Raw genomic sequence first — 14834 nt, forward strand, 5'->3', positions numbered from 1 at the left:
CAAGCAAGAGAAATTTTCTGAAATTTCACAATTTATTTGACTCGCTAAAATATGAACAATATATATAACAAATACATACACGGAAATGATAAAACTTTGCTTTATAAAGTCGAAAGACATGGTAGGAAAGTGTTTGGGATATGGCTTAAATCTGCTTAAGAAACGAACAGGCTAAGGCTCAAAGTGGTTAACAACAGGGATTTTAAATACAAATGGGTAGGCTTAAGGGTTAATTGGCTAAAAATAAAAATAAATGAATTGCCTTTATCATTTTGATATTCAGTATTCTTAAAATAGAGTTAAAACAAGTTCTAGAAAGCTGATCTACTGCATGAAATGTATCAGTCTGTTACGGTCCACTTTCTCACTGTTATGCATCCTATTGTTTGTTTCTATATCCATACAAGTAATACTAATTGGTGCTTCAAAATGTTTTTTTTTTAATTTTTTTTTTCATGCTATAATTTGGTAAAAGCACACTAACATACTAACACAATTACATTCTTTCCTTTTTGGGATAATTTCTTATTTATATTAAAAAAAATCACACAAAACAAACAAAAAATCGAGATCACCTGATAGTTCTTGGTAGAGGAGGCTTTTATATCTTCAAAAATAGGAGAAAAATGTTGAATTTTTTTTTCTTGTTGGGCTCCATCAAAACCAAAAATTGCAGCATATTTGGTTTGTCGCCTTTTTCTCATTTAAGTATACCTCCCCAACTTTAAACTTTGCATCGTCCTCGATGTAAAACACAAAAGAAAACCATAAAACAATAAAATGAAATAAACCACAAACACACCAAATAAAATAAATCCATCATTTTCGCTGAGGATCGCGATTGCACTTGGCATGTGCAACAAGCCTTTTAAACCCCTAGGTTACCCTAATGGACGAGTGAAGTTTCATGAGGGTTTGCAGTGAACATACCCACAAAGTTCTCGGGTTGCCTCCCGAAGTAGCGCTAAGTTTAACGTCTTCAGCCAGACGTGTTACCTCGAAGCAAAAAACTAGATGACGTAAGTGGGTTGTTCTTGTAAAAAGTCAACCCGTTCTACTTGTACCTCATGTCGTGTGGTGGATGAAATATAGGGCTTGAGACGATGCCCGTTTACTTTGAATGACTCACCGCCTTTTTCATCTTTGATCTCAATCGCTCCGTGAGGTGTGACATCAACTACTTCATATGGTCCTGACCATTTGCTTTTCAATTTCCCGGGAAAAAGCTTTAACCGTGAATTAAATAGCCACACTTTTTGTCCTTTTTCAAAAGTTTTGATCTTTAATTTTGCATCGTGGAATGCTTTCATCTTGGACTTATATGTGACAGCATTATTGTATGCCTCATCCCAGAGTTCTTCCAGTTCACTCAATTGTAGTTTTCGTTCCTTTCCTGCTTGATCATACTCCAAATTTACTTCTTTGATGGCCCACAATGCTCGATGTGCTAACTCAACCGGTAAGTGACATCCTTTTCCATAAACTAGTCTATAAGGGGTTGTGCCAATCGGTGTTTTGAAAGCAGTCCGATAGGCCCAAAGCGCATCGTCTAGTCGAAGTGACCAGTCTTTGCGGTCAGGTCTAACGGTTTTTTTGTAAAATTTCTTTGATCTGTCGATTAGACACTTCCACTTGACCACTTGTTTGAGGGTGGTAAGGTGTGGCAATTCTATGATTCACACCATATTGTTTGAGTAGTTTGCCAAATTTAAAGTTTTTAAAATGTGACCCCCCATCACTGATGATCACACGAGGGATACCATGTCTCACAAAAATATTTTTCTTGACAAACTTACAAACAACATGGTGATCATTTGTTTTGGTGGCCTCGGCTTCAATCCACTTTGAGACATAATCGACAGCCACCAAAATATAAATATTGCCGAAAGAAGTTGGAAAAGGACCCATAAAGTCAATTCCCCACAAATCAAATATTTCAACAACCAAGATGGGGTTTAATGGCATTTGGTCTCTTTTTGAGATCCCCCCAACTTGTTGGCATTTCAAACAGGATTTAACAAACACATGCGCATCACGAAAAATTGTTGGCCAGAAGAAACCCGTGTCTAGAACTCTGTGACCCGTCTTTTGAGCACTGAAATGTCCTCCACATGCGTATGAGTGACAATGAGCCAATAAATCTTGAATTTCATGGTCAGGGACACATCTTCGAATTATTTGATCTGGTCCAATCTTGAATAAGTCTGGATTGTCCCAAATAAACCGTTTTGCTTGTGCCATGAAATGTTTCATCTTTTGCTTTGTCCAATACTCTGGTATTTTTCCTGTAGCCAAATAATTCACAATATTAGCAAACCAAGGTAATCCATTGATGTTCAATAATTGTTCATCGGGAAAGGTATCCCGAATTTCTTCCTTGAAAGTGCTTGATACATCAATGGGGAGTCTGGACAAGTGATCAGCTACTACATTATCACTTCCTTTCTTATCCTGAATTTCTAAGTCAAATTCTTGTAGTAGCAATATCCATCTAATAAGCCTCGGTTTTGCATCTTTCTTTTGCTTGAGATGACGCAAAGCACTATGGTCCGTAAAAACAACAACTTTTGACCCCCAAACATATGAGCGAAATTTGTCTAAAGCAAAGACAACTGCTAACAACTCTTTTTCCGTTGTTGTGTAATTCAATTGTATATCGGAAAAAGTTTTGCTAGCATAAGAGATTACAACGGGCTTTTTATTCACCCGTTGCCCCAATACAGCACCAACCGCATAATCACTTGCGTCACACATGATTTCAAAAGGTTGTGACCAATCAGGTGATCGCAATATTGGTGCTTGGGAAAGTTGTCCCTTTAGATTTTGAAAGGATTTCATACACGATTCATCAAAAGAAAATGGTGCGTCTTTACAGAGCAAATTGCATAAAGGTTTTGAAATCGCACTAAATTTTTTGATGAATCGTCTATAAAAACCTGCATGTCCAAGAAAAGATCTCACGCCTTTGACATTTGTGGGAGGTGGTAGTAAGGAAATGAGTTGTACTTTGGCATGGTCAACTTCAAATCCTCTTTCAGAAACAACATGCCCAAGTACAACTCCTTCTTTAACCATGAAATGACTTTTCTCCCAACTTAAAACCAAGTTTGTCTCCGTGCAACGTTTCAAAACTTTTACCAATTGTTGGAGACATGTGTCAAATGTTGATCCAAAAATAGAGAAATCATCCATAAAAATTTCCAAGGACTCCCCGACCATGTCTGAAAAAATACTAGTCATTAATCTTTGAAAAGTGACAGGGGCATTACATAATCCGAATGACATTTGTCGGAATGCGAAAGTACCATAGGGACATGTAAAAGTAGTCTTGGCTTGGTCTTCAGGATGTATGGGTATTTGATTGTATCCAGAATACCCATCCAGAAAACAATAAAACTTTTGACCTGATAATTTCTCTATTATTTGGTCAATGAAAGGTAAAGGAAAATGGTCTTTTAAAGTGGCAGTATTTAATTTGCGATAATCAATACAAACCCGCCACCCGGTTACCGGCCGAGTGGTTATCTTTTCACCACTTAAAGTTTCTACGATCGTGACGCCAGCTTTCTTTGGAACGGTTTGCGTTGGGCTAACCCATACACTGTCAGAGATTGGGTAGATGATTCCGGCATCTAACCACTTTAACACTTCTTTCTTCACGACTTCCCTCATATTAGGGTTCGATCTTCTTTGCGTCTCTCTTGATGGTTTTGTCGACGATTCGGTAATGATTCTATGCATGCAAACTGCTGGGCTTATTCCCTTAAGATTGGCAATTGTCCATCCAACTGCGGCTTTGTATGTGTTAAGCACCTTCAGTAATGCTTGTTCTTGTTCCTCTGTCAAATCTGATGCAATGATCACCGGAAGCGTTTGATTTTTTCCCAAAAAGGTATATTTCAAATGCTTCGGTAACAACTTCAATTCCAATGCTGGTGGTTCTTCCAATGATGGCTTTATCTTTGAATCAATTGAATCTGGGAGATCATCAAAATTATTTGACCAAGTTGACGTGCGACCACGGATAGCATTCATAAACTCTTTTTGATCTTCAATTGATTGAGATCTGTCACGGTCACAAAAAACATCCTCCAAATCATTGGTTATGTCCAGGAGCATATTTGCGGTATGCTCGTGAACACAATCCCCGATGATGTCTATCATAAAGCAATCATTATGATCTGGAGAGTTAGCGTTCGGTCCAAAGGCTTGTAGTCTCAACTTGCGGTTGCCAAAAGTCACGTCAATTGCACCATCTCGACAACTAATTTGAGCATTTATAGTTGCTAAAAAGGGACGACCGAGAATGACATTTTGTTGTTTGTCCTTGAAGTGTTTTTCAGAGTCCATAACTATGAAGTCAACTGGGTAATAAAAATCTTCCACCTTGACTATGACATCAGGCAACATCCCCCGTGGTAATTTAAGTGACAAATCGGCCATGGACACAGTAATGTTAGTTGGTTGCAATGGGCCAAGGTCATATTTATCATATAAACTACCAGGAAGGACATTGATACTTGCTCCAAGATCAAGAAGTGCCTTTTTGATTTTTATGTTTCCAATTTCAATTGTAATTAAAGGTGCTCCAGGATCTTTTAATTTGGGTGGAAGTATTCCTGTCAAAGCGGCACTAACATGTGTTGTACCGTTTGATTTTGTTGGAATTCGGTGACGTCTCTTTTGAGTACATAAATCTTTGAGGAATTTAGCATAAGCCGGAATTTGCTTAATGGCATGGATAAGTGGGATGTTAATTTTGACTTGTCGAAAAGTTTCCCAAATATCATCATTTTTATTAAAAACATGTTTTTCTAGGTTTTTCAAAGCTGTTGGGTAAGGGGTGGTATTTGTCTCCACATGTCCTTCCCCAACTTTAGACAGTTTCGACTCATGCAATTTTCCTTTCAATTTATGTTCTGGTTCAATTGGTGTTTTAAGAGTCTTTTCACTTTCATTATCAGAAGATACATAATCCTCCACTAAAACCTAATCAGGATTTTTTAACGAGTTTGGTGTAGGCTTATGCACTTGATTATCATATGATTTACCACTACGTAGAATAGTTACCTCATTTAGATGTGCGTTGTTGTTGGTGTTGGTGGTGGTGGTGTTGCTAGTTGAAGCTCTTGAGTGTTGAGGATTTACTTGCGTGGTGCCCGGAAGGTTGCCAGGTGGTCGCCGATTTATTTGCTCTGCTATTTGTCCCAATTGCTTCTCAAGTATTGAAATTGATTTGGAGTTAATTTCATTTTGCTTGAGACTTTCCTTCATCATGTTCATCAATTGTTCCATTTGCTTATCATGGTATGGTTCACTTGTCTTTCCATGATTTGCTTGAGAAGAAACTGGCCCATGATGTTGATTTTGACTGGATTGGCCCGAATTGTTGTTGCTGACCTTGTTGCCTTGCCAGGGGTTGAAGTTGTTGTGGTTGTTCCGCCAATTTGAACTTGAATTGTTGTTGTTCCTCCATCGTTCATTGTTGCTTTGGTTGTTGAATTGATTGTGTTGTTGTTGTGGTCTATAGAAATTTCACCTTTCTTCATTCAAGTCAGCCTGATCACCGAAAGAATAAAAGACTTCTTCAACTTTATCATTGTTTTGAGCGAACATGTTCCCTTTTCTGCAGTCTTTAGTCTTGTGTGGTCCTTCACATAAACTACAAACAATTTGAACATTAGATTGAGGGTTTTGTTTAAGTTGACTGATTTCAGTTGTCAGTTTCCGCATTTGGGAAAGGACTTCAGTCAGCACTTCATCGGTTTGATGTACACTCTCAAATTTAAGTTGTTTGTTTTTGTTGCCACGATATTGGACCGAATGAGCGGGACTGTCATTCATTGCCATTTCATCTATGAGTTCATAAGTTTCTTCTGGTGTTTTGTTCCTTATGGAACCTCCGGCAGCTGCATGGAGTGATTGTTGTGTATGAATGTCCAAACTATTGAAGAATGTTTGGACCTGCCTCCACATAGGTAGCTCATGATGTGGGCATCTTTGGAGTAGCTCTCGGTATCTTTCCCATGCTTCGTATAGCGATTCGCCATCTTCAGCTTGAAATGAAAGGATTTCATTGATCATCATGTTTGTCTTTGATGGTGAAAAGTACTTGGTTAGGAATTTGTCAGCCAAGTCTTCCCAAGTGGTGATGGATTCCGCGGGTAATGTTGAGAACCACCTCTTGGCACGGCCTCGTAGAGAGAAAGGAAAGAGGCGTAGTCGGATTGCATCTTCAATTACTCCATCCATCTTGAACATGTCACAAATGTCCAAGAAACTAGTGATGTGTGTATTGGGGTCACTATCGGGTGATCCATCGAATTGCGCACTATTTTGCACCATTTGGATCACATGCATCTTGATCTCAAAAGTTGTAGCTCCTACTTCAGGTCGTTTAATGCATGATTTGGTCCCGTCAAGTGAGGGTCGTGCAAAATCTCCCATGGTTTTTCGGTCTGTCATCTTGTCGTCGGTTTTGTTGGCTTCTTCAAAAATTAAGGCGCGGTGAGTAACACGATTTCTTCTTGCCGCTCTTTCGATTTCTGAGTTAAAAAGCAATGGAGAGGATCGTCTCGAAAAACGAGTACGCATGCACAACAAAAAAAAAATACAAACGCGTAAAAGGAATTTAACAATTATAAATAAAGACTATAAGAATCAAATAAATTTTTTTTATATGTATTTTTTATATTTTTTTTATATATTTTCGAAGTTATAAAAAAAATCAAATAAACAAAAAAGAAAAAAAAAAATTATATTTTTTTTATATATTTTTTTCGAAATTATACTTAAAAATCAAAAAAAAAAATTGTGATTTTTTTTTATTTTATATATATATTAGAAAATTATACTAATATATATATATATATATATATATATATATATATATATATATATATATATATATATATATATATATATATATATATATATCAAATAAACAATTAGAAAGAAAATGTGAAATTTTTTTATCAAAAATTTTGTTTTTAATTTTTTTAAATTTTTTTTTTAATTTAAAATAAAAATCAAAATAAATAACTAAATATTAAGCGCAATAGCTCCCCGGCAACGGCGCCAAAATTTGACGAGCGGTCGTTGTCGCGTCAAAAATAAACCTTATTTCCACTAATCTAGCGAGTGGTAAGTAAGGGTCGGATCCAGAGGTGCTTATGGTTAATAGTTTAGTTACTATTTTGATTTAACGATAAAGAAATAATGATTAATTTGAGATTTATAAATATGATGACAAACAAAAAATATATGATTTTAATTCAATTAAAAAAAATGACCGCTTCCGGTTTCAGAATTAATAATTATATGAATTAGAAATGAGTGTTATTAATTTTTCATAGTCGATTCAATTAAAGTCTAAGTCAAAAATAGAAAATAAGTGTAACCGCACCCTCCGTCCTACACACCGCTATTGGATGATTTGGCACGGTGGGGAGATCACTTAAAATTATTTTAAACTTGGAATAATTAATTGATAAATGAATAAAATAAGTGTAACGATTTTATAATGTTAAAAATATAAACAAAATCCACAAATAATATTCAACAAATTCAAATGTTCACACCCAAAAATAATACAATAAGTAAGAATTAAAACCTACTCCCGGTTGCGATCACGAGAGGATTTAGCCGCACATTGTAGACTTATACAAACTCATATTTGTATTCTTGAATTCTTGATGTCTTGATTTTGAATCTTGAAAAGTCTTGAATCTTTGATGGCTTGAATTCTTTGGAAAAAGAAAAGAATTTGGAAGACTAAAATTCTTCCAAAAAAATATAGAAATTTCCTAAAGAAAGTGGTGGTATGAAAATAGGTTGGTATAAGAGGTATATGAAGTATGTAAGAGTGTATGAGTGTGTAAGAGAGTGTGTAAGAATGTAAGAGGTGTGTTTGAAATGGTGATTTTGAGGTGGTATTTATAGTGAATTTTTGGAAAATTAAATACCAAAAAGAATGAAATAAAGCTAGGAATATTAAGCTTTTAGATTGGATCTAAGATCCAATCTAAATCTTATGAAAAAGAATTCAAAAGAATTAAAAAGATTGAATTATTTGGATCTAGGAATATTAAGCTTTTAGATTGGCTCGGCTGGCTCCGGCTGAGCTCGGCTTCGGCTTGGCTTGGCTTGCCTTGGCTGGGGCCTTTTCTTTTCTTTTTCATTTTTTTTAAATTAAATAAATTCAATTTAATTACTATAAATTAATTAGAAAATAATTAATTATTTCCCACTAATTTATTTTAATTAAACCTCATTAATTAATTTAAATTCTTTTTATTTTTATTTTTAAAAACATGATTTTTATATATTATTTTTATTTTGATTTTATTAAAAATACATTAAATTAAATTAAATTATTTAGAAAATAATAAAATTATTATTTCCTAAATGAATCATTTTAATTAAATTATAATTATTTTAAAAATACAATTTTTTATTTTTTTATTTTGTTTTCTCGTCTTTCCAAACCCGAACATCTTCAATTCTTTTGTTTTCAATCTTGATTTCTCTTCGTGTAATTCCTTGAACTTCTTTTTGCATCTTTTTGTACCATTTTCATCATATTTACCACCTACAAACATAATTCAAATACATGTCAAAGTAGCACCATTCTTAGATAAAATCGGTTATTTTACATAAATTATAGTATATTAAGCGTGATGTAAAATATACCGATCATGTATGTCAGGGCTAGTGGGAGCATAGTTAGCTTCTTGGTGTTGTATGTGGATGACATACTTCTCATAGGAAACGACGCCCCAACCTTGCAGGAGGTTAAATCCTGGCTTGGGAAGTGTTTTGCTATGAAGGACCTTGGGGGAGCTGCCTATATCCTAGGGATAAGGATATTGAGAGATAGGAGTAAGAGACTAATTGGACTTAGTCAAAGTACTTACTTGGATAAGGTGCTGAAGAGGTTCAGTATGCAAGATTCCAATAAAGGAGAATTACCAATCCAGAGTAATGCCAAGCTGAGTAAAACTCAGAGTCCGAGTACAGAGGCTGAGATAGCTGAGATGAGTCATATACCATATGCTTCCGCTGTGGGCTCGATCATGTATGCTATGACTTGTACTCGCCCTGATGTGGCCTTTGCTTTGAGCATGGTCAGTAGATATCAAGGAAACCCTGGCAAGGCACACTGGACAGCGGTAAAGAACATTCTCAAGTATCTGCGGAGGACTAAGGATTGAGTCCTTACCCTCGGAGGCAGTGATGACTTGAGAGTGGAAGGATAATTTCCGCTCTCAGTCAGGCTGGGTCTTTATCCTAAATGGAGGGGAAATTACTTGGAAAAGTTCCAAGCAGGAGACAGTAGCTGATTCTACTTGTGAATCAGAGTACATAGCAGCAAGTGAAGCAGCTAAGGAGGCGATATGGCTAAAGAACTTCATCGGAGACCTTGGAGTTGTACCAGCTATAAAGGAGCCAATGGAAATTTTCTGTGACAGCGAAAGTGCGGTTGCTTTGGCTAAGGAACCAAGAGATCACGGGAGATCTAGGCACATTGACAGAAAATACCATTTCATCAGACATCGAATAGAAGAAGGACTCCTCGTGACTAAGAGGGTATCATCAGATGAGAACCCGGCAGATCCCCTCACGAAGGGACTGAGCAGGGTTAAGCATCTACATCATGCGAGGCGCATTGGGCTGAAGGATGATATTAGTTTCAATAATTAGATTCCCGAAACTTGTAAAATGTAATTGACATTTGATGATAAATAAAAGTTGTTATTTATTTATGAGTAAGGTGTTACTATCTTGTGTTGATTGTTTACTATGTTTCAATTTTGCATGTTTTTACTTCCAGAATAATTATGTTATTATTCAAACCATCCACAGTCAGTCAAACTTTGGAAGTAAGTATTGATTTAAGACTGTCATGAATTTGGCTTGTATGATTTGTCTAAAAGTGCTTTGGACAATGCAATGGTTGCTACAACATTCATGAGTACTCATAAGGGCTGAGTATTGGATCCAACCCACGCTCACTTGCATCACTTCATGGAATTTATCTCGAGTGATCATGAGACGGTAATATCATATAAATCTTCAAACCTAGAGATATGAGTTGTTGACTATGAGTTGGTTTTTCATTGATTGTACGAAAACGCATTGGTAACTCGATGTTATAAAACGTGCCTTTGTGAATAATTCAACAAGTAGTTAGTACAAGCATATCAGTCGAAGTTTATCTATTCCTTCTAGAAATATAAGCGATATCTAGGCCCCTCGATGATTTGGTTTTGACCTATGTACCGGGCCCGGTCAGAACCTGATTGATGTGTTTAATTTAGTTCTATGTCGAAACAAATCAGAGATCGAGAAACAAATGTTGGACAATAAGTAAGACCATGTTCCATGTGTTTGTCCGGCTGATATCATGAGAACAGAGGATTATATGATCACTTATCTTAAATGGCGTATCATCATCATCTCAGTTCCGAGAGACTTTGAAAGAGCTACGATTGCTAGTCGGATTTTGAAGTCATATTTGCAAATATAGTTATTAGACTTATCCAAGTAGGAGACTGTTGGATATAGTGTCTAAGTCCATAACTTTATTTGGTATGTACTTGACCCGACCCGGCATGGTCCATTTGGGTTGCATGGCATTGCAATACTTGGATAGACTAAATGAGAGAATAAGGCACTTATGATTACTAATATATTATAAGTTCTAAAATATTAATAATAGTATTATTTAATTAGTATTGATCAAGTATTAATCTAGGATTAATTTGGTGATCAAAGTGAGACTAATTAAATATATAGGGTTGATTATGACAATCATCAATTCTTTTATGGTGGATTAATGATCCATGGTTTATGGGTTATGGATGTAACCAAATGGAGCTCCATGGATAGTCCATGAGAGTTACAAATCCATGGGTCATGGGAAATCAAGAGTCATGACAATTAAGGGCATTCATGTGTAAACCCTAATTATGATAACACTATAAAAGGAACCCTATGGGTAGCAAAATGGTGACCTAGTAGACCTAGTGGACCTAGTGTTACTAGAGAGGGCATAACCGATTTTGAGTGCTAGAAGTATTCTCTCAAGTTATTCCAAGTCTTGTGGTGTTGTGTGAAGCATTTGAGGCACAACATTTGGGGTGCTAGGCTCACAAAGTCTTGAAGGAATCCAAGAAACAACGAGGTATGTATTTCTACTAGTTTTTATGTTTTATGTAATCCCCATGCCATGCTAGTTAGGAAATAACATTGAAAAAGAAATTTGCATGTATATAGAAAAAACATAGATTCAAGGTTATTAGGGTTGCATGTACACTTAGGAAGTGTTAGAATGCTCAAACCCATCACTTTTAGCACTTGAATCAAAGTGTTTTCCATGTCCTAGGGTGTCTTAACTTGGTTAATTAGTTGTTAAATGACTAATTGTATTCATATACGTGTCCTTATATGTTAATATGATCCATGTGTGTGTTCAAGTCTTCACTTGACACTTAGCATCCTATACCATCCGTTCATCCCAACCACTCACTACAGGTGAGTTCATACCCCTTAATCAACCTTTGAAATGATTTTAAATGCTTTTAGGGGGGGGGGATACAAGTTGAAACATTCTTGTTATTGCTTTAACCACATGTGATTAATAACTAGAACAAACAGAAAGATTTACGATTACTTTCAAATTGCTATCAAACTTATGGATTTCAAGCACTTCAAAACATTTTATTAAACTCTTTAAATGCTAAAACTGTTTCCAAACTCTTTTAAACTTACATTATTTTCAAACTCATATCTACACCAATATATTTATATAAGTAAGACTTGAAGGACTTAGGACTGATAGCTCACCTTGTTTCATGTTCCTTGTTTGGTTGTGGACTTAGGGTATCCTGTTATTTGTCCGAATGTTGTTGAAATCTTAGTTATATATCATATATATATGTGTTGGATATAAAGGCTTTCACTTCAGTTCAGTACCTTCGTGTAACGAAGGCATAGTTAAGAGATTACTACTCACTATTACTATTACAACGATACATACAAGAGTCAGTACATTCACGAGTCACTACATAAGTACTTGTTGGAGATACAATACATACTATACACTATACAAGAGAACACACTATACACTATACAAGAGAACATACTATACTCTATACAAGGGAATATACTATATACTAGTATCGAGAAAACATTACTACACTATGAATCACTATACAAACATTTGAATACTATAAATAGAATGTGACATACTACTTCTCGATACGACACTTCATTATGGTATCACTTTGTAACCAGAGTCTCCTGGAGGGAGAGCGGGCATTGTGTGTATAGATCTATACGGGACAGACACTCCCACATCTCGACTGCTAGCTACAGTGCCAACCGAAAGGCTAAGGGGTGACAGAATGCTACCTCACTACATATGACACCGGAGGGTCATCAGTTATTCAGCCGTCGATCACCATGGTTACATACGAGTTCACATTCAAACCTTTAATTAACTATCTAAGAATTAAAGGTAAACGGACTCCCCGAGGTGTATTGTACATTTAATACTACCTGGAGTCTGCCTTTTCATCACTATTAGCCATCAGTGATACTGCTGAGGTAAAACATTATTTTTCCCCTATTACCGTTATTTTGAAATCATCTCGCATAAGTGAGGTCTTAAACTATATTTTCATAAGGATAGTTTTATTGGGGAAAACTCTTACGTTTACAAAAGAATAAACATACAAACAGTCGGGTCTTGGTAGAAGACTACATTTCACTAGAAAATATAGGATTTTCTAGGGAGTACAACCATTTACAAACATTTACAAATAGCTACTAACATTTACACTACGTTGTTACAAACATTTTTATACAAGCAATGACACTAAATACTTATGAACTCACCAGCGTTATGCTGATAAACTCTTTCAAAATAACTTGTATTCTCAGGTCATCAGTAGACAGGTACCGACGAAGCTTTTGAGAAGATGGAGCACATACAAGACTCATCTTTAATTTTGATAATTCATTTTTGGTGTCTTACATATTATAAAAAACACACTTGTATTAAAATTATTATATTAATGCAATGGATGTTGTTGCTTGTCTTTACTATTATACATTGTTATGATACTGTACATGACGTCCTCCACCCCAGAACGTTTCCACCGTTCCGGTTTTGGGGTGTGACAGATTGGTATCAGAGGACTGTTTATAGTGAATCAAGTATATCAACCCATAAAAGATATACAAACTATAAACGCAACTAGATTAAAACACTCTGACCAAGAATTTATACTTTTAAATAATAAAATATTTAATTAAGTATATACATCTATTCATACCAAGGTCAGTATCATACTAGATTAGAACAAAAGTATTATGATTGTTGAGCAACAGGGTTAGGCTTAGAGACATATAGTCAAATCTAGGGGGATATAGCCTGATCAACTATATTTTCAGAGGAGCGACTATCATGTGCCTAAGAATGATCATGGTGTTGCAAGAAGTATAGAAACTTACCAACACTACTACAACGAGAACATTAGAACAGAACATAAATCTAAAATACTACATGATTATTTTGTGTTACTATAAATTACTTATGTGCAAACTAAAAAGGACCTTCATTAGTACGTCTATTAACTATTCTTTTCCCCACTCTCGCGTAGATAACATGGCTGGCTTCCATCTCCCCGACGATCCGTATTATCCCAACCAAGGCATTGGTGGATGGCTTGATGATGAGCCAGATGATGATCATCCAATCCCTTTGGATGATCACCTCGCAAAAGGCTTTTCGGATGGCTCCGACTCCGAACCAGAGGTCAATAACCTACCCCAAGAAGGTCAAGTCCCAAACCTCAACCCCCGTCCGACATTTCAAGGTCCCACTACCTTGTGGACAACAACCTTAAATCGTTGGAGTGATGAGCAGGGTCAGCCCTTACCTTACAATGGGGACCGAACTTTTTACAATCTAAGCGAGGGAGGATCAGCTGACCGAATCCTACCCATTATGGACCGTAGGATTGCTCGGAATGACGAGCAAGGTCGTGCAACTATCGACCGAGTGATGGAAGTGGACGCCAACTCTGACATTAATACAGTCCGCATTCGCCAACTTGAAGAGGCTATGGAAAGGACTAGGAGGGCCAACGAGGCTCTGCAGCAACAACTAGCTGCATCCCGAGCCGAAGTCATGGAACTCCGGGTACGCCAGAGGAAACAAGAGCAACATCTTCAAGAGGTTTTACGTCAACTGGCAGATCTGAGGGTTCGCCTGAGGGATACCCGTCGCCGGTAGAAGATGTCGACTCATCTTTACTTTTGGGATAAGGAATAGCCTTTTCTTTTCTGTGCTCTATGGAGCACTTATCTGTAAAATATTCCTAACTTTTAAAAGTACTCCAGCTAGACTTCTAAGCAGCCAACATTTTCCCTTATGGTTTGATGTAAGACCTACTGTTAGGTCATTTTTCCCGAACTCATTTTACATCATTAATACAAGTAATATTGGCAGTTATCTAATCTATTGGAAAGTTCTTACTCTTGTGATTCCCTACTCTATTGTTGTGCCTCTATCTAATAGTGGACTATGGCGATTTAGTCCATGAAACACACTCATCATACTTGCAATTGATTCTTACTATTATCATCATCTTTATAAACTTTCAGTAAAAGATGCCGCCTCGAAAGCGTCCGACCAGAAACACGCCTGTGAATCAAACTCCACCACCACTACCCCCTCCGCAGTTCGATGCGGTGATGTTTCAAGCAGCGGTGACCGCAGCCATGGCCCAAGTAAACTCTGGTGGTGCAAGTGGAGCTGGAACGGG

At 36.5% G+C, this 14834-nt stretch overlaps 1 protein-coding gene across 1 annotated transcript; it reads right to left on the reverse strand.

The window, feature by feature from the left end:
• Positions 1 to 1010: 1010 nt before the first annotated feature.
• On the reverse strand, positions 1011 to 5483 carry LOC145164030 (uncharacterized). The gene is made up of 5 exons (XM_079082758.1): positions 5319 to 5483; positions 5071 to 5268; positions 1945 to 4989; positions 1761 to 1842; positions 1011 to 1669 (listed from the first exon to the last, which is right to left on the reverse strand). Exons 1-5 carry the CDS (start codon positions 5481 to 5483, stop codon positions 1011 to 1013), a joined length of 4149 nt encoding a protein of 1382 aa, XP_078938884.1.
• Between the last annotated feature and the right edge of the window lie 9351 nt (positions 5484 to 14834).

Source organism: Lactuca virosa, chromosome 3 (assembly GCF_052849685.1).
Source record: "Lactuca virosa cultivar CGN04683 chromosome 3, Lactuca_virosa_CGN04683_v6, whole genome shotgun sequence".
NCBI classification, from domain to species: domain Eukaryota; kingdom Viridiplantae; phylum Streptophyta; class Magnoliopsida; order Asterales; family Asteraceae; genus Lactuca; species Lactuca virosa.